The sequence below is a fragment of the Diachasmimorpha longicaudata genome, chromosome 2 (assembly GCF_034640455.1).
Source record: "Diachasmimorpha longicaudata isolate KC_UGA_2023 chromosome 2, iyDiaLong2, whole genome shotgun sequence".
NCBI classification, from domain to species: Eukaryota; Metazoa; Arthropoda; class Insecta; order Hymenoptera; family Braconidae; genus Diachasmimorpha; species Diachasmimorpha longicaudata.
In genome coordinates, this window is record NC_087226.1 from 4,544,264 (window position 1) to 4,571,606 (window position 27,343).

Consider the following 27,343-nt stretch of genomic DNA (forward strand, 5'->3'; position numbering starts at 1 on the left):
AACTATAACTTTACCAAACTGTCGCGGAATATTTCCTGAAACTTCCGTGATTTCCCGCCAAAATAATATGAAAAATGACGATATCCGCACGGAAAATTCCCAGTTCATTCCGTAATCACTGACCTGTCCCCCCCCCCCCTCCCTGCGGGTTCCGTAATTTCTACCAAATGTTCTTCTCCGATGGAACTAGACGAATACTCCCAGCCATATTGGATAGTTCTCTAGACACACATGAACACACACAGTGACCCAGGGTTTTGCCGGATGGTATGTTCAACTGGGATTGGCCGCCATACTGTAGAGAAAGCGCGCAGCCACTGAGGGAACGTGTGACTGAGACACTAGATCATTCCCCAGGGCTTGAGTAGAAGAGAGATGCCCAAACAAGGGGTGTAGGGACGGCTTTCGTCATCCCGACGCCCCGCTGAACACGGCACGCGTCACATCGCTCAGTCATGGTGGCTCCCCCCCTTTCCCTTACCAATCCGCATTTTCCTCAGTTTCAACTCTTTTCCATGAATCCTGCAGATACGAGCGAAGATATATTTTAATCTTTTCTATCTTCTTTTTCGCCTGATGAAAGGGCGTTTGTGTTGGCGAAAAAAGGGTGCGTTGTGATTTTAATCAAAGGGTTTCTTAATTCATTTTTTCTCGGTGGGGATGGTGGGGTAAAATGTGAGATTTTAGGGTTTTGATTTCGTCTGTTGTGTGAGGCATTTTGAAAGGGTGAAAAGGGAGGGAGGTTATATATACACTGAGGGAAAAAGATAATTTTGTCAATCACATTTGTTGTGAACAAACAACTGCACCAAATTTCCATTTGAAAATCCATTGGGAAAATCGAAAAAAATTGATTTTCCCAGAATTTTATTATCTACTATGAATTGATTAAGTAATACAAAAATGTTTATCATCAATATGTGCACTCGACCTCTTACAAAAGACGGAAAAATTTCGAATAAAATGTTACTAAAGGCTCGATGTATCATAATTTCAACGATTCAGTGGGTTTGTACTCATTTTTGTTTGTTCACTAATTGTCCCTTCGTTTTACCTTTGGCATCTCCAAAACAACTCTGCTCCGTCCATTACTGACTCTTTTACTACTAACTATTATGAACTGGTTCACCAAGTTCCCTGATCCATCAAATAAGCTGAAGAGTAATGATGTTATTGTGGAATGGAGATATTCAAAACAATGCCAGGGGCGTACGACGTAATGAGGGGTTCGGAGTCCTTTGGTCGTCAGGGACTCGAATGGAGTACCGCCGTCTTGCGGTCGTTTTTAGAGCATTGAGAACACATATTGAAGATAAACATTGTTGAATTATTGAATCTATCTACACTAGATAAAATTAGTTAAAAAATAGGCTTCAATTAAGCATAAAATATGTTTGATTCAGGTATATATTTTTTCCGTGATATTTCCTGTCGTAAATACACTGAAACATGAAAATAGATCTAGGCCAATGTCCACCGTACCGTCTTTGAGGATCAACCCCGAAAATTCAACAAACATTCCGCCATTCTCATCTCTTTTTTCACGCTTGACGCCCGACAGCAGCGAATTTCATTCAAAAATCCCAAAGGCCCATCTTGCCTCGGGCTCCCCATTGTATTTTCCTCATGAATACCTATCACATGGCTTTCCACAGAGTCGATATATTCCACCGATATATTTCATAAAATTAGAGGGCGTGTCCAAGCCAAATAATCTTCCTCAGCTGCGTAAACTCGCGATAATATTGCACCAAATACCGAGATGGGTGAAATCCTCACACTGGGTCCCTTGCCATGTTTATGTATGGGTGTGAACAATGGGGACTATATGGGTATGGTTACCAGTGCGAGATGTATAACACGTTCAATTGCCAAAGGGCCACAGAATCGTTGGCCGAGAAAGAGCCGGGGATTGTGTTATACCGCCGAAAGCAGTAGGAAAATACACCCTTTGTTTGTGTATACGACATTTTGAGAGAACTAAGGCGATATATTGCTCGGAGAACGGTGGACAGTAAACCTTAGGGGGATGCCTTTTGCTCGCAATGGGGTGGCTTTTTCCCCTTTGACACGTTTGTCCCATCTCTCAATTAATTTCTTCTCCTTGAGTGGATTGCAGGACTCACCGGCTTTGTTGATTTGTCATCACGCGAGCGATGGGATAAGCCTCCATTTTAATATTTCCTGATTTGGAGTGAGGGAGGAAAGGTGGCGGGGGATTCGTTGAGATTGAGTGCTAGAAGTTGTGAGGGAATTATTATTTTTTTTAATTAGAAAATAAATTATTTTTGTGGGAAGCCGAGTTGAGAGAGTTTAGTTCGATTTTCACTACTGGAAAATGGAATGTAATAAATATATTTGAATTAAGTGTAAAATACATTTGCTTAAGATTTATTTTTTCTGATGGTGAATGATTTAATTTATCGATCTATCGATTTGAACTCATTTGACAAAAATATTTGCATAAGTTTTAGTGAATCCGATCGTGTTTAAAAAATCTAAAAAAAATGTGACCCCAATCTTCAGACAGAGGTCAATCTTTTAAAGTTGGACAAGTGTTGTCGACCAACACTGCGCCAATATTATCTGCAATTATCTGCGTCAATATTGTCTGCATTGGTCTTATGCAATAAGACCAATGCAGACAATATTGACTATAATATTGAATATAAGTCTTATGCAATAAGACCAATGCAGACATGAATGAACGACTCAATTATTTTTAAATATATAGTTTTAAAAATTCGATTTGTAAACAAAATATTAAGTTATCCTATCAAATAAATTGACAATATTGTAACAAATGCAATTATCCAATCGTTACGCTTTTCCGTTTCCCTTTCCGTAAATTAAATATAATTTTCCCCAAGTGTTTCCGAAAAATCGAATAACCTAATCTCCATAATGTGATGACACCAATCATTTAAAAGCGTCAACCCCGAACCCAATTTTCATTCCCATCTCTCGTTTTCACGTTAATGACAAGTATCGAATATCCTTCAATCACTGACGGAAGCCGATTACGCTTACAAACATACATATACGAGCCGTAAAATACTCGGCCGATTTTATCGCCAATAAATTTGCACCGTCGAGCCATTTCCCATTGGCACTTGAACGATGGCACCCGCCGGTCAACGCCTGGCTGTCTCTCTCATTCATTTACCGCCAATCGTCGATGTGAGAATGATGAAAAATCTTAATTTTTCATTGAACTGCAATGATCTCCTTGAAACTTTATAAATCCTTCTTTCATTGGTATCCCCCCCTCCCCCCTATTTTAACCACTAGGCTAGACGAGACACACTGATCTACCACCTCATTTATATCAAGGACATTTTTTTCCGTTCAAATGGCAATTTCCCGGACTCATTAATACAATAGAAAAATCGATAATAAAAAAAATTAATGAAGAAATTTTTAAAATCAATGACCAGTGAAAAAATCATTAATAATCAGTCAAATGTTTTATAGTAAATGGAAGTAACTTCGCTTGAGAAAATTTATGATAAAAGAAGATAGTTGAATATTCCTGGGATAAAAATTAATTAATGTTGCATCTATTAAATAGATAGAATAATGAAAGTGAAAATTAAAAAGGTAAAAAATAATTTAAAAATCTCGCGTGGGTCTTGGGGACTGGTTTGGGGACTCACGGAAAATGGAGAATTAAATTGATGCTATAGAGTTTGACAGAGATAGTGAGATAAAAAACTCGGCACAAGAACTTTGATTTTCCTTCAACTTTTTTTTTCATTATACAGAACTTTTGTTTAGCACTATTTTTTTTCCATTCACTTTTGAGCAACTTTCAGATCAACCCCTAGACAAAACTTTTTCTCAGCGCATTTTGCACAAGAACTTCTTTATTGTTTTATTTTTTCAATAGTAAGTACGCTTATAGATTTAAAAAACTGCCAAAAAACGTGACGTAAAACATTTTTTGTTCGACGAATAGAAAGCAGTCTCCATTTTCGTCATTAACTCAACATTTTCGGTCAATGAAAATGGGTGAAAAAACCCCTCTTCTTCCTTTTAAATATTCCATCCTGTGATTTATATCTTCCGCCATTTCTCGTTTTCCGGAGACTCGTTACAGTACCACTCTAACCACCCCTCCGTGTAAACGTTGAAACATGTTGGCCCTGAACGAAAAATTCGTTTTAGCTCTTTTCCCTCCGCCCCTATTTTCACAGTCAAGGCCCCCGGGCACTGACACCCCTCCCCCCTCCGGTCCCACTAGCACACCCGTAAATCCAACCCCCCAGAGATTTTTCTCTTCCGCTCGCTCCGGAGAGAAAAAAAACCACCAGAGAATATAACCCACCAAAGCCCATCCCACTCCCCGAAAGTCACTTTTCCCGGATCATTCCAGATCTCATGAACCCCAATCTCAATTCAATTGTTGAAAAGCTCCCCGCAATTTTCCGTGAATCGGTTCACTTCATTTTTACTTTCTACTTTTCTCTTTTTATTCAAAGTATTTATGGATCGTAAATTGACGGAGATGAAAGAGAAAAACCACAAGATGCACTTCATACGAGCTTCCCTCTCTGCTATCCTCGCGATGAGAGTTAAAGGTACCCATTAAATTGTGTACACGCCACGTAACTTTATACCTGGTGTGAAGTGGATTACTAAATCTTGTACTAAAAATCGAACACAACAATTTCATGCTCCACTGAAAGAACAAAAATATGTTCTCGAGCGTGACTGGTGTAAAAATCAGAGTTAAAATTTCAAGTGAAAAATTTTGTAAATTTTACCAACTACATGGAAAGAAATATTCAATAAAAATTGTCTAGCATTTCCTTAGTTCTGGGGGACATCTAGAGGAGGAGAATTTTACGGAATTTTTCCAAAATGTTCCGTAATTTTTATCCAAATTTCCTGTGAATAATTTCGAAATCTTCAGATAAATATTTCTCTCGATGTACAGAGTTATTTGAATCAGTTGATTTATTAAAAATATCAATAATAAATATTCATCTAATTTTCAAATTATCGCGTATTTAAAATTCTGAAAATGTCAAAAAAACTCAAGCGTTAAATTTCTTTAATTTTCAATAGATTAAAAATTCAAACTTTCATTTGCAGAGTGATCGTCAATGTTAGAAAAAAAATTAATTTCATGGGCATTTAACTATTAATTTCCAGGACAGCTACACTAAATATGATTTAAGGATTAAAAGCTTATAGAATCTTACGTTTAATGGAAAATTGCGTAAAATTGCTAGATTTTACGAGGGAAATTTTCCCTAAATTCGAAAATTGAAACCTGACATTTTTTTCAATTTCAGGAAAACGTGTTTTTTTTTATTATTCAAAGCATCGAACCCTGTACATGAGATTTATTTACATTATCGCTCTAATGTTAAATTCTTAATTGACATACCTTTAAATATTGACAAATTATTTCTATGTACTTAAAGCCTGTTCCTTGGATTTGGAAATTTGAGCAGTACCACAGGATGTGGTCAAAGTCTTGAGATTCTTCTCTGCATGAGCAGGGAAAATGTGGTTAATAATATTTTCTAATTTTCTAGTAATGTAATATACGACTCATTGACTTGACGTGATAAATTGACATTTTTCAATTTTTTATTCACAGGCTGAATTTTTCCCTCGCGAAACTGCCAGAAAAAGGCTTCAAAGTGTTCGGCGTGGAGAAAACCATTCACCCATTCGAGCTGTGCAGAAGGTATTTATGCATTGAAATAAACAATGAATAGAAAGCACGGACGAAGAAATTGTTGTCAGTTCTCGACGCGATTGAAAGTTTGCAACTTATCTTATTAAAAAGACAGGAAAATTTCACGTTCAGTGAAAAAAAAAATTACCTGTTTCACTCTAAATTCATCGAATAAACGAAGCATTTTTCATTTGCATCATAGAACCTATTGGGGCAAAATGGGACTTATTTTGATTTTGTATTGAAGACATTAATCTCGAGTTATTTTCTTTCAGAATTAAATAGTTTTTAATACGTGGAAATCGAGATTAATTAACATGCATGTAAGGTAATAATTTCTGATTGAAAACTTTTATTAATAAATACTGTTAATACTTGAAAGTGACAATTATCGCGTAAAAAATACGCTGGGAAAGAATGAATGAAATGAGACATAAATTTGCAGTTGTGTTCGGGAGAAGGAGTTTGAAATTTGAAATTTGAATTGAAAATTCAAGCGAATGACGATTGAATACTTCGAAAATTATAAATAATTTCTGAGTATGCAGTTTAAAATTAATACTGATGATTAAGTGGTGACAAATATTCAATGAACTGACCCTCCATTCACAACTTTGTGATAAATTGTGATATATTTTAGTGATAAGATTTTCTAGAATTCAACTAAAAATATGCGAGAACGGGCGGCTTAAGTGTGCGCAACAACCATTTTTAATAGTTTATTGTCAATTATTTTACAGTGGAACTAAAAAAATTATAATATTTGAAACATGATTTCACAGAAATATGAAATTTCATTATTTGTCCAGGCTCGGGGCAGTGTATCCACCAGCGACACTGGCTGGTATACAAGGTGAGTTTCGTTCTTTAATAATATATTTTAAACGGTATAAACAATAAAAATGAACCGCAATCTGAAATCCACATGGCAAGCTCAAAGTTTCAACACTCAAATATAAATTTAAATTCAAAGAGGGGTGATTTGAGGTTCCAACTCAATCAAATTTCTGTAATTAAGGGATGAAACTGAACATGTGTTCACAGTTAGTCCTCAGAAAATCATCAATAATTAATGGAGTTATTGTTCTGACGTTCTCAAAACGATTCTAAATTGGACGATGATGATAGGTCTTTGCGAATAATACACCCCTATGGCAATAACAAACCTGAGAACCGTTGGACTAATAGTCAACCGAACCTGGGCAATCGCAAAATTGAATCACTAGAATCAAAATTCGCGGAGAGAAAAATTCTATAAAAATTCCCCGAAATTTTTTGTGAAATTTTGGATATGACATGAAGTGCTTCAAAAGGAAATTATCAACTAAACGCGAATTGGTACTCGATGTTGAAAAACAATTGCCATTTATTTGAAAAAAAAATCGTTTTTTCCTGGTAATCTCCTGTTGTCACATCTAAAAATTCATATATAATATATAATATAAAATATATCGAGAGAGAGTGAAACAACACAATTCATATAAATATTTGAGGCTTTTTATTAATAATCCTCAAGCAAGTCCATTTCGTCGAAATTAACCTCCAATAATTATATCGCGCCATAATCACCGAACACGGGACTCCCCTTCAATCCTTTTAGATTCCGTTCCTTATTTCCCTCACATTCTATATATTTTTTTAAAAAGTTTGGGACGGTAGTTACCAATATAATGCCCCCGAAAAAGCTCTCGAAAAGCCTACGACACTTTATTATCCAAAAGAAATTTTTTTTTTTTTCATTTTTTCCCCGAAAAAACCGCGGATTGAATTTTTTTCCAAAAAGAACGATCTGATGACGATACGATTATCGATATACATTGGTAGATCGTGAAGTAGTTTAAGCTACTTGTATCACAGTAAACCAAACAGCCAGTAAACTCGACAACGTTGAATACACCTTGAATGCTAGGGGTATAGGTAGAGCAACCGGGGACGGCTATAAAATCCATTCATGATCGCACGAGACAAGCACTCCGTGAAGTGTGCGTGTTAGCTGCATGACCTCGCGTTATATAAGGTCCAACATGCAGACACAAATGACAGCATCCCCAGACATTCCACTAATTACCGTAAAGAACATCGATACGGACTAATTCACGATTCGCGGGGCTCTACCCACACTTTTTCACGATTAATTTTCATCAATTTATAAACAATGAATGACGCGAGCTTTACCCAAACAGAGGCGTGTGCGCGCGACTGCCCCTGTAGTTGTTGTCAGACCGTTTTACTTTACTGCCCATAAAAGTACCGAGATTTAGACTGCACAGTACACCCGTGACGTATCCGTTGTTGTATACACACTGAAAACTATTCAGCCGACCACGAGGTGCGAGAGACCACGAGGTCTTTCACAAATCATAATCACGGGATTAAAATTGAAACGTCGTGTCTCCGACCATGCGACCCATTCGTCATGGGATTAAAAAAAAATCTAGTTTCAGGAGTCGTTTTTTTATTTATTTTCAAAATCAGAGTTTCATAAGGATTTTTTTTCAATTGAGAGAAAAAAAAATTGTGGAATAAAGTGCAATAATTATGGATTCTTAGGAAGAGATGCTCTGTCATGTTGAGGGGGATTTTTTGGGCATGAAAGAGGATAATTTGGTCGAGTATATTATTTTTTGGAGGAGTAAATCAGTGGCAAAGTTTTAAAACGTGTTCTCGATTAGTTGAGTCATCTCTGAATGGAGTTTCTGACCGATATCTCCGAATCTAAGGGAGATAGCAAATTTTTTATAATAACATTTATAGTAGAGCTCAACTCGCTTGATAATAAAGATTATAATGAAAATTTCGATATCTTGTGTAGATTCTGAGATAATCATTAGTAACTAATCAGTAGTACGAAGTAACTTCATTTGGTTTATAACTTCGGTAGTGAATTTTCCTCGGGAGATATCAATATGTTTTCTGAGAAAATATATTTTACTACTATTATGAACTATTACAACAATATTTAGTATTTGAAAAAATTATTAAATTTACGAACATGAAAGTGATTAATTTTCTTTGAGTAAATCTGTTTCACTGCAAAAAATCACTACAAAATTCCAAGTTCCAAAGTTATCGAGTCTTTAATTTTATTTCTCCAGGAAAGTTGATAAAATGACAAATACACAACCCAAAAAAGATAATTTTTACCATCTAATGAATACTTTATGTTACAAACAAAGAAGTCGCTCAACTGATCTTTTTTTCAAATTGTTATAACTTTATTTCTGTTAAATCGTCCAAATAAAATTTTTAGAGCGAATAAATCATAATAAATGCATTCTAATCTAATATTTCTTGATGAAATTACAAAGAAACAGATGTGGATATACGACCCTCTGGTATGAGTTGACTCGGTGCAATATACTTTCAATATATACGACCTTTTCCTCAAAGTCACGCGATGTTCCGTCTCAAAAGGAAGGAAATTAGAGTTTTGTATAGGATTTTTATTATGAAGAACTATCAGATCTCATGCTTCATTCTAAATTAGTGGAGAAATTAAAAAGCACCAGGCTGTTGTAAAAAAACGCCTACAAATACTTTTGTTAATTAATAAGTGAATGAATAAGTAGCTGCCCCCTCGGTCTGTCTTTATTCATCACCCTAACTAATCTCGATAAACTCAAACTTATTATTCTTCTCAATTCAGCATTCGAAAATTTCATTAAAAAAAAAAATTACAAGTGTCATAATCAATTTTTTCAATTACGGATTGGAATCTGATAGTTTACTCTGTTTAGGAAAAACGAATTACAAAAGCATTCATCGATCCTGTGCGTCCTATCCTTCAAATCAAAAAATGCCTCCAATGGTATCTACAAAAAACCAAAAAAGTCAAATGTCATAAAACAAAAATATATCAATACCCGTTTGCCCATTTCTCCCTTTCCGATCCTCGGCTGCCCCCCCCCCCTTTTAATATTTTCTATTTTACTCCGAAATATTCAATAAAAGATTACTTCTCATCAAATTCATTCATTTTTTCGTAAATGAAACGCCATTTTTTCAAATAAAACGACATGTTCTGACCGTCAGACCTTACTTTCTTCTTTTTCATTCTCCCCACCACCCAACTCCCCACAACCATAAGCAACAAAATCCCCAAAAAAATATTTTCAATCCTCCTCACAACAACTCCCACCAAAAATTCTAAAAATATACGTAAATTCTCCTGCCGTCTGCAGTTAATTTCGGGTACGCGCGTCGCTCAGATAACTCACGTTGAATTTCAGAGAGCCCCGGAGATAGCGCGGGAGAAGTACCTTCCACAATACACATGCACGCAGAAGCGCACATACACATACAGCGCGGGTACCGATGAAGTGCGCCTCACCCCCCTCCGCGACCCCCGGCCGGGGGGGTCTTGGAGCGGGGGGTGAAGTGGATAGAGAAAGTGTCTAGCGTTGACACCGGTAGAGCGAGCGAGAGGGCTTGATTGGCCGGCTGATGTTGAGTTGCTCGGAGAGGGGCGGAGGGGTCTACCGGGAGGGGGGCGGGCAGCCGGCGGAGCGGAGGAGAGGGGTCTAGCGCGCCGGCACGCTGTCCGTATTTCCACGCGCGTCTCAAACTTGAGAGAGAGATCTCTACCTCGGGTGAAGCACGAGGGATCGCTAAAGGAGAGCTAGAGAGGGGGCGGGGAGAGAAGGGAGCGAAAAAAAATTCATCGGCCGAGGGGCGGAGGGGGTGGGGGTAGCTGTGGAGGAGTTGCTTGTTTTACCGAGAGATTGCGCTCGTGTTGTCTCTCAGCAGGCTAGGGGGCTATGCTCTCCGTCGACTCGGCGCAGCACCCAGAGCTCAGTTTGTCGCTCAGTACGGCACAGCGCGGCCAACTGAAAAGAAAGGGGGTTGGTTCCATAATCCATGTGTGTAAATAATCAGTCCGCGTGTGCATATACCAACAGTGTATATCGGTTGTCAACTTTAAAGCGGTTTGGCTGACAGCGTGAAGTTGAAAAAAAAAAATAACCGGCGAAAAAAAAAAAAAGGGAAAGGAGGGCAAGGGTACCACGAGACCCCGCTCACTGTGAATTCTTACCTGACTGACGGGACAGGGCAATAAAAGTTTTGGTGGTGAGAGACAGAGAGGGAAGGAGAATAAAAAAAAAAGGGGGACAGACTAGTGAGATTCTGTGAATGGGATTTGACAGCTATTAACATGATGAGAATTTCAACGTTTTTATTTTAGAATCATCGGCAATTGGTGGATTTATTTTTGTGGGTTTCTGAGTAACGTTTTTGTGAGTCAGATTGACCCACTGTTGTTTTTGAAGACTCGAGGTGATACCCAGGGGATTACAATTAATGTGACTGTGATGATACTGGGAAGAGTGCTGTCAGATGATGAGGAGGCGCAGTGTCGCGCAACTCATGTCCCGCGTGTGGGACCTGTGTCGTGCTGTCTTGTCAGTGACTAGTTAAATCTACTTCGAGTGGTTAATGCCCTTCCCTTGAACTACATTTTTCCCCGCCTCAGGTTCGGAAAATCTCCAAACGACACTACTGTTATCAATGTTGACGAGTATTGAGCTTTAAGATTGCCAAGTGGATTTTCTATAAAAACAATCTTATTAAATAATTTAAGTGTTGAAACTCTATGCTAAAGTGTTCTCTGTTTTTTTTGTTTTCTGTTCCAACCCACAATCATCGATCGGATTGTTCACCTGGACTGCAATTGTTTCGAAAAAAAAACAAAATATACTGATTTCTGTGGGAAAATCGCCGCACGTGGACAAACGCTGTCACATCTCATCTCATCGTTTTACGGTATTACCCACGCGTTTGTGCACCTCGGTCTCGACCACCCCATAATCCTCTCCCTTTCCAACTGGTCTCACTTCTTTTCCCCCCACCGCTAAACCAATCCACCACCAACCACCCCCCTCCCCCTCTCCATCACTTCCCGCTCTTTACCTCTCCGCCCCTCCCCACCTGTCTGTCGTGGCGCTACGCGCGCGGGTGCGCGCACGCACACAATAATACGTGACGTATAACCCCACGCACAAACACATCCAACACAATCATATCGGTTCACGGGCACAACCCGGGGACATCCCCTACCCAACGAACACACTAATTCCATCTCTGTCCCACTCATCCCTGTGTACATACAAACGCGATGATGAAATATTTCCTCCCCCACAAATTTGTTTAAAAAATAATAATATCAATCGACCAATTCGTCCTGACCATTAATCGTCATTTACGAAAATTGAAAAAACATTAAAAATTGTGATAAAAAATTGGTACTCGATTGAAAAAATTCCCCCGAAATTATTGAAATTCGGGAATCAAAAATTTTTCGAAATTGTGCAAACGTTAAATCATCATCATCTGCACCATCGCCGAACACGTGGCTTGTTCGACGGCGACGCTGTACGACAATGTTCACGCCGCGCCGCTATGCGGCACCGGCGTGGGCCATCCTGGCTCACTCACACCAATGGGTACAGCCACCGCCGCGGGGAATTCCACCGGGGTGAATTGGTGGACCATGATGAACGGCGGTACTATTTACGAGGAGAGTCCGCCGTCAGTACCCCCAACTCTCTCCCTCGTATCAATTCAACATCAACAACAACAACAAACATCAACACCAGGTTCCCATCAACAAGCAACAACACCGAGTTCACCGGGTGCACCGAGTTCAGCTGCTGGTGCATCAGCACCAGCCCAAACAGCGAGTGCAAGTTCAACATCACCAAGTGCATCATCAGTGGCGAGCAACAGTGCAGCAGGACCACTTCACATACCAGCGAAGAGGCCATCAGCAACACCAGTTGGTGGTACAACATACGGCGAGGTGAGCTGTGTTGAACCAAGTAGTGGTACATCAACAGGGGTAATAAGACACTCACACTCGTCATCCGCTGGCTCACAGGGTGGTTGGAGTTACAGTCCGCACAATCCTCAGGAGGCGCATTATACGGCAGCAGCAACGGCTGACGCATTAAATCATCATCAGGCGTACGGAGGTACTAATCCTCCGACCTATTACAATCTGGCGGACTCGGGGACAGGTTCTACCAGGGATAACCGGAAGGCCGGTGGTAGTTTGAGCTTTTGGTCACCGGCTACAGCTGCTTCAGCTCCTGGCTCAGGTAGTGGTGGCGCCACGACGGAGTACAAGTATAATCCAGCTAGTGCTGGTGGCACGACAACGTCATCAGCCTCGTCTGTTCCCACTGGCGGAACAGATCCAGCTGTCTCTACGTGTCATCAAAATTTTACACAGAGCTGGTGCAATTATGCTTATTCAGGTAGCCGGCATCATCCTATTGATGCAACACCACATCATCATCATCCCCACTCACAGCCTGGTGTACCTTATCTCACACCATCCGCTGCTGATGATCGGGGTAGGGTGGCTGCCATGGTAGCTGCTGAATCGGCTTTTCCACATGATGGCTACAGCGGTCTCAGAAATTATGCTTCTGAACCGGTACCTTCGAGTCCATATACAACTCCAGGTAAGCATCAACTTCATGATTTATCACAAACTTTCATCATCTCATTGATAACCCACCAGTCGTCATACTTTTATTATGCATTCGATGATTATTTTCATTTGCGTCTCGGTTTAAAAGTAGATGGCGCGTCTAAGTGTTCGAGACGCGTGGCTACTGGTCCTATACGCAAAGTCATAAAGTTTGATTTCTCGTCGTTATTCAACTCATCTCGATGTCGCGTAAACCCATTGAATTCATTGCCTTGATGCAGATGATAGCGGATAATTGAACAATTTCAACATTAGCATTTTCATCGTTCCTGGAGGAAAAGGAAAAGTCCAGGTGTCGTTGACCCAGTCATCTAGTATTTTTGTGAGGCCCATGTTCGGTCAGCCCCCCCTCCCCTCCCCCCGCCGGGTTGGGGACTCCATACAAACCTACCCATACAACGCTCCACGGACAAACAACAACGAAATGGGCGTCGAGGTTTATTGGCGGTCGTAACTCGTAAACTCTACTGTCGGGCGCGCGCCTCCCGATCAGCTGATCCGTTCCATGACCCCGTAAAAGTACCGTCTCCGTTCTCTTCCGTTAACGGTCAAACCCCATCTCATCATTCTCATCAGAAAAAAAAATTTTCTCACATTCACCAGTGTCGTTGGCCTGCAACGTCATTCTTTTGCATTTGTTTATCATTCTCACTGGTCTATGAAGAAAAAAAAAATTGTAACGATAGGCATTTATCGTTCGTTCGTGCGTGAGATTAATGTAAAGTGACGGGAGTTCAGTTCAACTGGGTACCCATAGATGGCAGCTGCATTATCTCTTTGCGCGCCTATCCTATCTTTTGACTGGTATGGCTCATGCGACTAGGCGCACGCTTTCGGATTCAGAGAAAAAAAAATTGGAGGGGAAGAGAATTTATGGATGACGGTGTGTGAACCACTGCCAGTTTATTTACATCGGTGCTGGCAGTTCGTTCATTGATCAGCGGTTTTGAAACCTTTGCCGATTTTAGTCGATTCAATGAAAGAGAAATAATGTGGAATTGTAAAAGAGGAGGGATTTGTTTATTAGAGAAATTCAGGAGAGAAGAACTTGATGAATTTTGAAGCTCAACTATTCTGTTTTCAAAATTAGGTTTTTAATTTTATTTGACTGAGGGAACTCCACTTGTAGAAAATGTAATTATAAAACGGAAGGACTTCCAGTTGGTCAATATCAATACCGAAAGCTTATTAATGTGATTATCTTAATGTTGTCAGCTGAGGTTAATGTCATGTGATACGGATTTTTATTATATTTACAATATTTAATTGATCAATAATTTTCTAATTTGTATCATTTGTTAATGCGCGCAATAACTTGTATTCAGCTGACAGATATTTTATGAATTTTTAAATTTAACTTAACGGTTCACATGTAAGAGAGTCAGAAAATCCAATTTCATTCAAAAACGCTCATTATCGAAAGAAAATAATCAACAAGAATTCCAAAAAAATTAATTCGTTTACAACTGACGATCATTACACATTACACAAACTGATTAAAAGATCATTTCTCATTAAAATTTGCTCCTATCCACCAAAAAATGGAAAAACCAGAAGAGTTAACCAAAAAAATTTAGTTACTGCGTAAACTCCACGAGATTAAATAAAAAATTTTTGCACCAGTCAAACATTAAAAATGATAAGCGAATATATTCTCGTTCATGAGACCTTGGGTACAAAACTTGAAGATATCTCGAGACGTGTTATAATGCACGAACATAAAAATTAAAGAAAAATTCCGTATCTGCTCCGTAATTCTGGAGCGAGGTAAATGTTACAGATTTTTTTCACAGCGTTCCCTAATTTTTATCGATATTTCCTATCAAAAATTCCCATAACGTCACATTACTTTTCTTCGTCCCCTTTGTAATTGCCAAGGGAACTCAACTTCCGTAATTTTTACTGTATATTTCTCTTCGTGTGCATCACAAGATCACGTAATCCTCACTCTGACGTACTTTGTTGTAATGCGTTATTCACGACCAGCCGTAGTTACCGAACGCCGCACGATATGCCCCTCGAGAAATACCATCCTCGCACATAACACAATTCCCCTTCACAAAATATTGCTATCGTCTGTGGAAATTTCTCCCTTCTCATGTTTTTTTTTTCTTCCATATCCACTCTTCCCCTCGATCTTCATGTATCGGACCAAAAATAAGTAATTCGTTTTCTCTCTGCGTATGACTGGTAACGCAATAATCATGTGAGGACAGCACGCTGAGTAGTGAATGGCTGGATGTGCGCAGCCAGAGATTATGTCTTCCTATTACCGAGAAAATCTCCCCGCCGTTGATTACCATTTTATTTATTTATTTTCCATTTCATTCTAACCGTGAAATATTCTAATTTAAGTGAGCGCTGGTCTTAATGCTCGAGACAAACTCGTCCATTAGTGGCGGCTAACTATCCCTTGCCCTCTCGATTTTCTTGAAGAAAAAAAAAAATATTCTCAATTAGCGGCTCTTAATTGATCCACCTGTATTCGGAATTCAATGTATTTATTCGGAACAAGATTCCCCGCATAATTGATTGGTCGTGTGTTGTGCGTGTGTTGGGGTATCCGCGTGATCGCTTGGGTGTCATCTGGTCTGAATAATATTTAACATACACCAACGAAAATGTCCGTGAGAATCCTGACCTTTGTTAAATAATTTGCATATTTCCACGTTTTAGTGGGCAATAAATTCCTGGCGCTTAGGCAATCATCCAACGCGCGTCAGACCCCGCGCAGTGACCAAGAAAAGGTTGATGGGGGTGGGGGGTGGGTGAGGGGGAAGCTGAGGAATCAAGTGAGAGCAGTAAAATGGGATGGTTTACTAGACGGAAGCTAATATGCGAATTCATTCGTCATATAAATTTAATTCGCTTCTTTGATCGAGTCTACAATAGATTGTGTAATAAATATCGTTTGTTAAAATATACTTTGTTTAAAGTACTGGAACTCCGAAGTTAGGTTATTTACACTTTACATTTTATATACATTAAAATATCATATTTGTTTTGAGATTTTTCAACGTGGAATCTTGATACTTTTTATTTGAATTTGATTATTTGGGAAATTGGATTTTGGAAAAAAAAATTATTTTGCGTCTAGGAATAATAGATTTGATAGAATCGTGATCTTTGTTTCGAGAAAGATAAATAATTGAAATGTATGTAATGCCTGTGATATTTTATTGTATTTTATCATTTCGCAAAATGTGAAATGTATTTTTTTTATTTCTTGACATCTAGTTGATTTTAGAAAAATGTTCGACTGTTCAGAAATCCAGCGATAAGATAGTTTAGTTGATGTGGATTATCGCCAGTTTTTCGAGGAATATCTTCGGTAAGAAATATTCTATTTATTTATTGCAGAAAAAAAATTATTTGCGTTTTTGGAACAGAAGGCAAATGTTCAGTGAAAATTACGGAATTCACAATTCATTGATTAAGGAATGTACTAGAAAAATTTGAATTGGGTTTTTATCTGAGCTTTCGAGGAAGGTCTCTGAATTCAAGGGAGATAGCGACAATTTCATAAGCACCATTTTGTGGCTCTCATTTCCATAAGAAAATGAGGATTTCCAATCTCTTATTTTCCCTAAATCTCTCAAATTTCCCATCTTACCCACTAAATCCCCCCACCATCTAACTCTTCCGCTAAATATGAATAATTAAATTCAAATGGAAAATGCTTGTCCCAATTTTTTTTCACAAACATAACAATAAGCTTATCCTGCAGTCGTGCGGACGAATCCACCCCCCAAATAAACTCGAAAAATCCGAGACGAATGTCACCCTTCGATATCCTCTCGCACATCGATTCAAGAACTCGTCCTGTATACTACCCATTCCAAGAAAATTCAGCTAGCAGGGTGTGATTCTGAGAATGGTTAGTAGAGACCGGTCCAATTATATCATAACGCTCTTTTTCCGGGCAACGGTGTTCTCCGTACTCGCTCTTGACGTACCGCGTTTACATTGCGCGCGTCTCACACATACACACAAATACCCAGACAGGCCACCAGAGGCGGTCCATCCCATACCCGGCGTATTCTCTTTGAAAAAATATAAAAAACTAAAAAAAAACCACCAACGACCATCAGAGTTTAAAGTGCAAAACTCTCGACTACAATTTCAACTCCAAACGAACGATGAAAATGCTAATGAAAACTCCATTGCTAATTAATTACAAGTAAATGTTGCAAACCCGTTCCATAATTAATTTTTTTACTCGCAACTTATGCCGCCAATGACGCTCCTTACAACCAATAATTAATTAGGGGTTCATTACCCCGGTTTTTTTCCATATATTTGCATTCGTTCGACATTTACCTCCACCTTCTCATGATTCATTCACATATAAATGTATATTATTTAATTGATTACGAGGCAAAATTAATTGTGTCAAGTGATGTGGGGTTCCTCCCCATCTTCCTTGTTTCCGGCAGGTACACTGGGCGTTGGAGTACCTGGAATGGGACTGGGTGGTGCTAGTATGAGTGTTGGATGTACAAGTGGAAATCCCCTAGAGTGGACTGGTCAAGTAACAGTACGAAAAAAGCGTAAACCATATTCAAAATTTCAAACCCTCGAATTGGAAAAAGAATTTTTATTCAATGCCTATGTATCCAAACAAAAACGTTGGGAATTGGCGCGTAATTTAAATTTAACCGAGCGCCAAGTTAAAATATGGTTTCAAAATAGAAGAATGAAGAATAAAAAAAATAGTCAACGTCAAACACAACAACAGAGTAATAATAATAATAATAATAACAGTAGTGCAAATAATGCTAATCATCATGGTACTGGTGGTAGCCATCATCATCCTGGTGGTGGTCATGGTCCAACGAGTCATCATGTACCAGTGGGACAAGCACATCATGCAAATGGCTCATCGAAGCATCATCAGTGACCCGTAGCTTTCTCTGGGGTTGTCTTTCATCATCCTCACAATACAACAACATCAATACACAGTGGTAGCACTGGCCAGGGATTATTATCATCAGCATCGAGTCACAGTATTCATGGTACATCCCAACAATTATCAACATCATTAACTCATACTATTGGCACTGGTCATCATTCACATCAAACAAGCCATCAGTTGGCACACATGAGTGCTCAACAGCATACAGCATTGCTGCATCAAACAAGTCATGGTCTTGCTGCTTGAGTTGGATCATATTGGTATCTGGAATCACCGAATGACGATACCGATGAGGAACCGCCAGACATTACCCAGAGAAATTTCTAATCTAAGATTACACAATTATTATAATGAGAAAATACAAAAAGCTGATTAACGAAAAAAACACAATTACATATGGGAGATATATGTATATGTATTTATATATTATTCTCAAGTTTGGAAACATTACAACTTCGTGATGTTGGGAAGAACGAGATGATGTTGGGTAATGAGTTTTTAGACAATTTTCATTGAATGCTCTACACTCTGTGTTTGCCGTGATGAATGGATGAATGGTCATTGGGATGGTTGAGATTTTTCTGGGAGGCTGAATGCTGTTTAATGATTTTTCATGTGTGCTACCTACAAAAACGTCCAACCCGTAACGCGATAGTATTACTCCAATTATACATAGTTGAACGGAGTAGAGTATAATTAAATTAATGGTAAATTAGTGTTTCTTGGATTCGAAAGGATAACTGGAATTCTATTCAAATTGCAATTTATCGAAGGTGCGTGGTTTTATTATTGTTTTTTTGCGGGGGGAGAAAAAAAGTTGGGAAAAATTACTGAACGAGTCATGCAATTGTGGAGCGGAATACATTTCTAGGTATTTTTTTTCACATTTCAGGGCAACAAGTGCGAGGGAATAGTGATTGTTGTTTAACTGTTACAGTTGCCATTCACGTCATTTGAAATTATTGGTTGAATGCCATTGACAGGTGAATATTTCAGGATCATTGACATGTGTGAATAGGTTTTTTTTATAACGGGGAATTATATGTTTGGCACATGGCACGATAAAGTCTCACTTTTGTGCGTCCTCAAGTGCTTCACATTGAATCCAAAAAAATTTTTGTCTTTTAAAAAATTTTATTGAACAGGGAAAAGTTTATTCAGTATCGATATTTTTTTAATTGAAGTAACACTTTATTGGCAACATATCCACCCCAGCTATTTTTTTCACGGACATGAGCGGACTTCTCGCCGTTAGATCACATGCGTGGAACATATATTATATGCTATTTCCTCGCCCTGTACAAAAAGATTTCTTTTTAAGGCATGCTCTGCATCTCTAAAAGGTTTCTTCTCTACATGTGACGTGGGAAATTGTTTGACGGATAATCGGAAAAGTTTTTTTTTTAGTTCGGGAGGGTTATAACACATGCCAAAGGTGAGTGATATAATCGCAGGAACTCGTAACAAAATATACTGTTGTATCTCACTATTAGCAAAGAGTACATTTCGATACGAGTGCGGGAAAGTCTTTTTAGGCTCGTGAAAGGATTAAAGCACGAGCCCGAAGTGAATGCCATAATCTAACGAGTCTAAAATAGTACATTTTGGTACGAGTGCGGGAAAGTGTTTTTAGACCCGTGAGAGGTTTATGGCACGAGCCAAAAGCGAATGCCACAATCTCACGAGCCGAAAAACACTTTTCCCGAGAGGATCGAACACTTTTTCCATAAAACGGGTGGGAAGTGGGGGTTTGCGCACGCAGAACGTGCGTAAAATGTCACTTTACACACAGTGTGTCGAAAAGGTGTTCTATTCAACTCACTTTCACCAATCGTAATTCAAACCCCATTCTATTAACTATTGTATGTCACGATGGTAAAATCATTATCTAAGTATTATCTGCTTTTATCACCTCATGACCTAATCGATTATTTTATTGAAATTTAATGTCACTACACCATTAATTATCGCATAGTAAAATTCGTGACGATGTTCTGGTACTTTTTGCTCAACTTTTTTTTCTCCGTTTGGGTTCTTATGAGTGGTTTTGTCATCACGTTTTAAACGTGTCGTAGTTGTGATGAGACTGAGCACGACTGGATTATCAACGAGGGAAGTTTTTTGAGATTTATTTAGGATTCAATTAGTGATTTCATGGATTTGGTTATATCTTCCGTGAGATTGGCGAGTTTTCGGTTTACAGAAAAAACGGCAAAGTTATTTTTAACCACAAATTGCATCAGAAATTGTACCGCACTTGTTAATTATTCAAAATTTGTTTTTATTGAATGACGTTTTACATTCAGACGACTCTAAGGCACCTTGTTTTTGCAGTGAAAGTAGTCGCTATTTATTATTCATTCATTCAATAAAAAAAGTGTATGCAACAACGAGCGAAAGCTTTCCAGCTGGTAATCCTGTGACTCTGAAAACTCATCCAGCTGCACGTAGATTTTTCATGATGAAGTGAGTAATGATAAAAATTGGGGAAAATGAATTGAATTTTTCTGGAATAAATTGTGCTCGAGGGAATGAAGAATTACCAAGAAAAAGTGAATCTTTTCGAATTTTACCGCCCGTAAATGCGTACTCAGGCCTATTGCAAACTATTGGCATTTGTTTGATGATAATTAGAGCCTTCATTATGTATGTAAAAAGTTATTAGACTAAGAAGATAATTCAAGTTCTGAATCATCAAAAAAAAAATGAAATGTGAAGCTGCATATGTCCAAAAAATCAAACAAAACTGATGGATTTTTTTTTTCTCGAAAATTTTAAACTGAAAATCTTATTCCATCGTAACGGGTCATTGAATTTAATATTGTACTTAACGTAAATTAAGAGAATTGAACCCGTGATTATTTGAAACTCGAAAACATCGAGTGTCTATTCACGAGCCAATTACTAGGTAAGTCAATTTAAAAAAATTAAAATGAGAAATTATGTTTTTTGTTGGCTTTGATGGATCTCTCGACTAGTAAATTTTTCTTTCTTGTTTCGTACGTTTTGAATCATATTTTATGTAAGATAATTAAGTTCACCCCTCGTTTCTAATGCAAACGTAATTAGTCAATCATCCGAGTGAAAAAAAAAACCCTTTTTTTATTGATGTAATTAATTTAAAATGTTGACTAAATTCTGCCAAAGCAGTTGTTAGATAACTCAAAAAAAAGATTAATAAATCGAGGCGTCGACTGTGAATCGGAGGGCGAGGGCTTTTCACAGCTCATAACACCTCCGAAATTTCGTTGTACATGTACTGATGCGTGATTACGTACGAGTGTAGAGTTGTGCTTCAAAAAAGTGAAGAAGAGAAACAAAAAAAAAACTTCCCGACAACTCGGTGAAAACTCTCTTGTGAACGTGTGTTTTCAACTTGAAAAAAAAATAAGGAAGTCAGTGTATGAGGAAATAAAAATAACGAAGGAAATAAATTAGATAAAATACATAGAATTCTGATGAAACGAGAATAAATGAATTTGATCGTGAATGAATGAGGTATTAGATTCAGTCGCGAGCCAGTCATCGCTAAATATACAGTGCTTTTCAGCAGTTTAAATGAAGTAAGATTTAATGATGAAAAATGAAAAAAAAACAATCTACAACTGTAATTAGTGATAATTATTATGTCAAGGACAATGTTTAACAAGATTTTAAGGTTATTAAGAATTATTATTATGATTATTAATTATTATTGTGAACGTCACGTTAATATTATGTTATTGTTTTTATTGTGTGTTGTTTTTGTATGTACCTATTCAGCCTACAATTTACTATTATCAATTATTATGATGCATAATGAGAGATGAAAAATTGAAAAGATAAAAAAGGAAAAAAGTTATAAAGAAAACAAAACAATGAAAATTTCACTCATAAAGGAGACTAAAAAAAAAGCCATGTTATTAAATGTGTATATTGTCTTGATCCGCAGATAGCTGTTCTACTGTAGAATTAAACCCTTCATTTCCCATCCCAAATTCATTATCCCGTACCAAATTGTCGGGCGAAATATTCGCAACATCAAATTAATACTCTTCCGTTATTTTATCGAATGAAAAAGCCTCTAATTACGAATTTATTCGAGAGTAAATCTGGGTAAACATTATTGACACTAAAATACTTCTTAGGAAATGAAAGGAATAGTGAGTTTAAAGAAAAAAAAGTAGACGGTAGAAAGATGATAAAAAAAACATTCGCGAATGGGAGTTTCTCAAGATTTCATCGTACCGAGTCATTTCTGCAATCAATGGCGTGGAAAAGGATATTTTCCTCAACTAGAATTCTCACTTGTACGATTCAACACTTAATGAAAATACATGGTTTTTTTTAGAATAAGGAAATGCTACTTGTAAATAAATTGTGAGGATTAATGAATATTAATTAACGAGATGATATTACTCCTGTATCGAAGTGCAATAACGAAAACTTATGTTTAATGAGTGCCAAAGTACAGCGACAACGCAAATAAGGAAGCTCGAACTATCAGTTATACACGTGCGGGATGGTTCAAATTTTTACGGATTTTGAGATTCATGAATTCGTTTGATAAAGTTATCATTGGCCCTTGAAGTTTTTGGTACATTTCGGATGTTGAAAAAAGTACGAAAATGCGGGAAAAAAGTTGCACCCACGTTTTGCTGTTCAAAAGCTAAGAAAATCGAAGAAATAGTTTGAAGAAATTTTTTTTGGAGAACAGTAAATTTTTGTGGAAAATATTGTAAAATGAGATCAACGCGGCCGCTGTCGTCTTCATTGAATAACCCTTCCCAGTGTCGGAAGGAGCTTTGATGAGTGTGAAGTCTTCACTTCATGTTTTTAAACATTTCTTAAAATTACTTATCCTGGTCAGATCGACCTCAATTCACTTCATCCGGTTTTCATCAAATTAATCAATGTTTTTAATTCATTTTTTAGAATTGTCCATTCTTTTGACGGAGAACTCGGCGGAAAGTTTTGTTCGGATGTCAGTGGTACTTCTTTTTTATTCCTGAGAAGTCTTAAAAGATGTTGAAAGTTTAAAAATAACTGTGATGTGACACTCGTCATCAATTCTTAGTCAAAATAGAAGTTAAAAAAGTGAAAGATGGTTAGAAAAAGTCGTTCCTCATTCAGGAATTACCTGACACGAATTGAAAGTGATCCGGAAAGAAGGAATGATTACAAGAAATGTTTAAAAATGCGAAGTGGAACCTCGGGGTGAGTGTCGCCATCTTGGCTACTCTCTCCCTCTACCGGGAGGAGATTTAAAGATGTCGACGCCTCCACCTCGTGTTTTTAAACTTTTTTGACAATTATTTATGCTGTTCGGGGTATTCTCAACCCACTTCATGCGATTCCTGTAAAAAGAATAATTTTTTAAAATCAATTTCACATTCTTCCTTCTCCTTTCGGCTTGAAATTCAGGTTGCAAAATTTTTCCCGCATTAAAGTAGTTTTTTTTTTCAAGTAAACCATGATACGTGAAGCATAAATGCGGCAGATGATGAAAAAAAAATATATATCACTTTTTTAAATCGAAGACTTTTGTAAATCAAAGTCCGCATTGAGAAAAAAATTATTTTTTCCAAAGAATGATCTCCTGATAGGAAGAATTCATTTTATTCGGGTGGTTTTTGCGCAGTCCAGTAATTCCCAGGTGGGGCAAATTCATCTCCAAGTATTACAATAATATTCAATTATGGAGTGATTATGATTATGACCTTGAATCAACTGCATTGAGATTTATTAACATGTGGACTTATTCCACATCAGTTAACATAAAATTTCAAACAAAAAACTTTTAAATAATGAAGCCCGATTTTCAAGGTCATGGGTGGCCTAATCATCAAATAATCGGAAGTGGACATGACTCGCACGTACAAATAATTTTAGGGAAATAACGAGAGAACTCGCTAGACAATTGGATTTCTATGAACCTTTCGATCGGTCTCTGTCCAATTCTGTTGGAATATTCAATAAAGAATGTTTTTTTACAAAAAGTGAATAAAATTAAATATTTCTATCCAAATTATTCCATTGAAATATTTTTTCGGGTATATCCTTAACTCAAATTTAATTTCTTTTTTCATTTTCTTGTTGAAAAAAAAGAAATAAAAAGAAAAAAATTGGACAAATCGAAATCAAAGAGATTCTAATAGAAAATTCGATAGAAATTAAATAAATTTGTCAGATTAAACAAAAATTATAGTCATATATGTGGTCTGCGGAAAAACGCTCCAAAAAAATTAATTCTTCCCTCACGACGATGATTCCTCAATAAAAGTAATATTTTACTCAATTAATCTGGGATTTTTAACAACCGATGAACTCTTATGTAAATAATGGAATTAGTCCGACGTCAACGCGCGTTCGTAACCCCACGACTTGAAATGAACCTCTCGCAAATCGCAGATTCACCAGATTCTATTCTGCGTTAACTCGCTCCAAACGAAATGACAAAAAGAGGAGAGGAACTAATCAAACACCGAGGGAATAATTTTTTTTTTATACGGTAGAAGGAGATCTCTAGAGGATTAAGTATTGAATTCCCTTTAATGAAAACAAAACGAAATATTATTAAAAAAAGAAATTACATAGTTACACAAACTCCAGCCTATGTAGCTGTCCCGAATAATGTATGTATAAATGTACGTGTATCTTTGTAAATAAAGGCATATTATCTTATCACAAAGATATTGAATGGAAGTGAATGGAAAAATCGAGTGACGAGGGAGTCACTGTCAATCTGGAGAGATTTGGAGAATTCTCGGTCTCGAAATGGCAATTCTCTCGCTGTCATGAGCCGTTTTCAGAATCAACAAGTTGGCATCTCGTAACATCTCGACTTCGATTTCCAGTTTCGATCCTTCGTTGCAGGTGAGAGCAGTCCACGGTTAGTAAGTCGTTGCACTATTTTCATCTTTTGAGCGTTTGACACGGAAAACGTTGGCTCGAGACACTGAGGAGATTATCAAACTGGGGTAAGTACAACGGTATTTCAACAATCGCATTGGGAACTTTTAAATTTAGATGTTATTTTCGGAGATGGGGGGACAGCAGCTCAGATTTTAATGAACTATAAATGATTTATTTTGTGCTTCCGGGGGAAGTGGTGTAGGAGATGCAATTGAATTATTATTTTTTTTAATTTGTTAATCAATTTCTTATAACTGACGTTCTTAAAACGTGAAATATGGGTTGAGATCGTGAGGTTCTTCACGGAGAATAGTGAATGATAGTGATTACTATGCCACAGGAGATTTTACGATAAGAAATAGTAGACGATTTTTCTAGGGGACTTGAATTATGATTTTTACCAATAGTAATTTATCATAATAATTTTTTTAGTGTAACAGAAATTAGATTGCTCTATAGTAACTAGTACCATGGGACAATAGTAAAGATAACTATTCGCTATAGTAATCATGAGGGATTATTATGGGACGCTTTACCATTGTGGATATCGTAAATGTAACTATCGTCACATCGGACCCTTTACTATACTCGATATAGTGGCAACTATTAAACATGTAATAACGGTTAGCATATATAGTTATGGGAGCTAGACGATCTACTATTTTTTTAATTTTTTAAAGCCTTGTTCATCGTTTACTATATCATATAGGCTTGTGACTATGTTCCATAGTAATTTTCCCCATGCACTTATGGTAAGTTTGACCAGCTAACTATGAGGCCCCTTACTATATAGCATAGTAAACGCTCTCATGCAAAATTAGATTTTTAACTATATCTATCGAGTCCATTGCCATCGAGAGTCCGAATGGTGATCGTTAGTACAGGATACAATAGTCATCACTACAACATAGTAATGCCCACCCCATTATAATCACTTTTATAGTGATAGGAGGGGTTAGTTATTACAAACAAATGGATTTCGGTGCTCGACAGATGGAACGATTTAGTTATACCAAATGTGGCTTCTTAACTATTATCTCGATCGGTTAATTGATTCGATTCGCTAACTATTACTTGAATTAACGAATCGAAGTAATAGTTAAGAATTAATTAATAACGAAATGAGGTAGTAATGAATTATTAACGATTCGTAACTGATTAATATTCGTAATGTTATGAATCAATGTTCGTTAACTATTAATTAATGTTCCTTAATTATTAACGAATCGAGGTAATAGTTGAGAAGCCTCATTTGATGCAACTGAACCGTTCCTTCTGCTTTTTCAGTGCACGTTAAGGTTCATTGGGTCCCACCAAACGTTCATTCGTTAATACTTAATAATTACTGTATCATATAGCCTTTATAACTATTTCATTTGGTGATAGTTAACGAATGTATATTCGATGAACCTTATTTGGCGTGGCATTTGCCATCCACATGAACCATTCCTTAACTATTAACGAACATTCATTTGTCCACATTCAACTCTGCCTTTCGTTAATAGATAATGAATCTCCTTTGAAATAAATTAATTATTCTGCCAGTCTACTCGACGTGATATAGTTCTCCCTACTATTGCTCTTTTCGCAGTATAATAAAGTACATAACGCTCCACGAATAATTGAATATTAGAGATAAAAAAAAAATATATATATATATATATTTCAGGGATTTTTAACTATTACAATGTTCCCCGGAAATACAATCCCAGTCCTGAAGTGTCAAGTTTCCTGAACGATTTCTCTTCCATCTGTGCATCTAGAATTTTCCTCGAAATTTTCTAACACCCAAATTCCTAGGCGTAAGGGCTTTAAAAGCCACCACCAGCTCATCCATCTCCAAATTTAGGTCAACCCAAACTTTCCATTGGATGAAAAAAATTGTAACCGCCGTACTGAGGGTTTCCGCTGACCTGCCCCGCCATGTTGGTGCGGCAACCCTTTGTACGCGCTCTGATCTCTCGGGGAACAAAAAAAATTGGAATGTTGGTCCCCGCAACTTTCTAATTTGAGTTAGAAGTATGTGCTTCTTCAGTCTTTCTCGATTCAGGATGTCAGCAACAGCTGCATTTCCCGGGTTCGGATGAAAGTTGTTATTCTTTCCATAAGGGGAGAAATATTCCATAAAAATGATCAATCGCTTCGGTAATTTACAAGCAGAGATCGATTGCAGGAAATTTTACGAAACTGTCGCAAAATGTTTCTTTCAAGTCCCGTAATTTTTAATAAATATTTATCTGCGTGTGAATGTTTCGGAAATTCAAGTGAAGTCCATGTGTTGTTTTGAGGGAACACGGGGAATCTAATAGTTTTGTGACGATTGTGGTCAAATATTACAGTACCATAGTAG

General features: G+C 37.4%; 1 protein-coding gene across 16 annotated transcripts in view; it reads left to right on the forward strand.

Annotated features, from left to right (window-relative positions):
- The window catches only part of LOC135172625 (homeobox protein abdominal-B), a 117,940-nt gene extending 94,391 nt beyond the window's left edge, over positions 1–23,549 (forward strand). For 5 of the 16 annotated variants that reach the window (XM_064138781.1, XM_064138780.1, XM_064138782.1 and 2 more), the window contains 5 exons: positions 5,612–5,701; positions 5,968–6,020; positions 6,475–6,545; positions 12,139–13,155; positions 17,582–23,549. In XM_064138781.1, coding sequence (XP_063994851.1) covers positions 6,010–6,020; positions 6,475–6,545; positions 12,139–13,155; positions 17,582–18,084 — 1,602 coding nt within the window. In that variant the 5' untranslated portion in view covers positions 5,612–5,701; positions 5,968–6,009 and the 3' untranslated portion in view covers positions 18,085–23,549. The remainder of the gene's footprint in view (positions 1–5,611; positions 5,702–5,967; positions 6,021–6,474; positions 6,546–12,138; positions 13,156–17,581) is intronic. The other 11 variants (XM_064138795.1, XM_064138794.1, XM_064138785.1 and 8 more) reach the window with 8 other exon arrangements.
- The last annotated feature ends 3,794 nt before the right edge of the window (positions 23,550–27,343 follow it).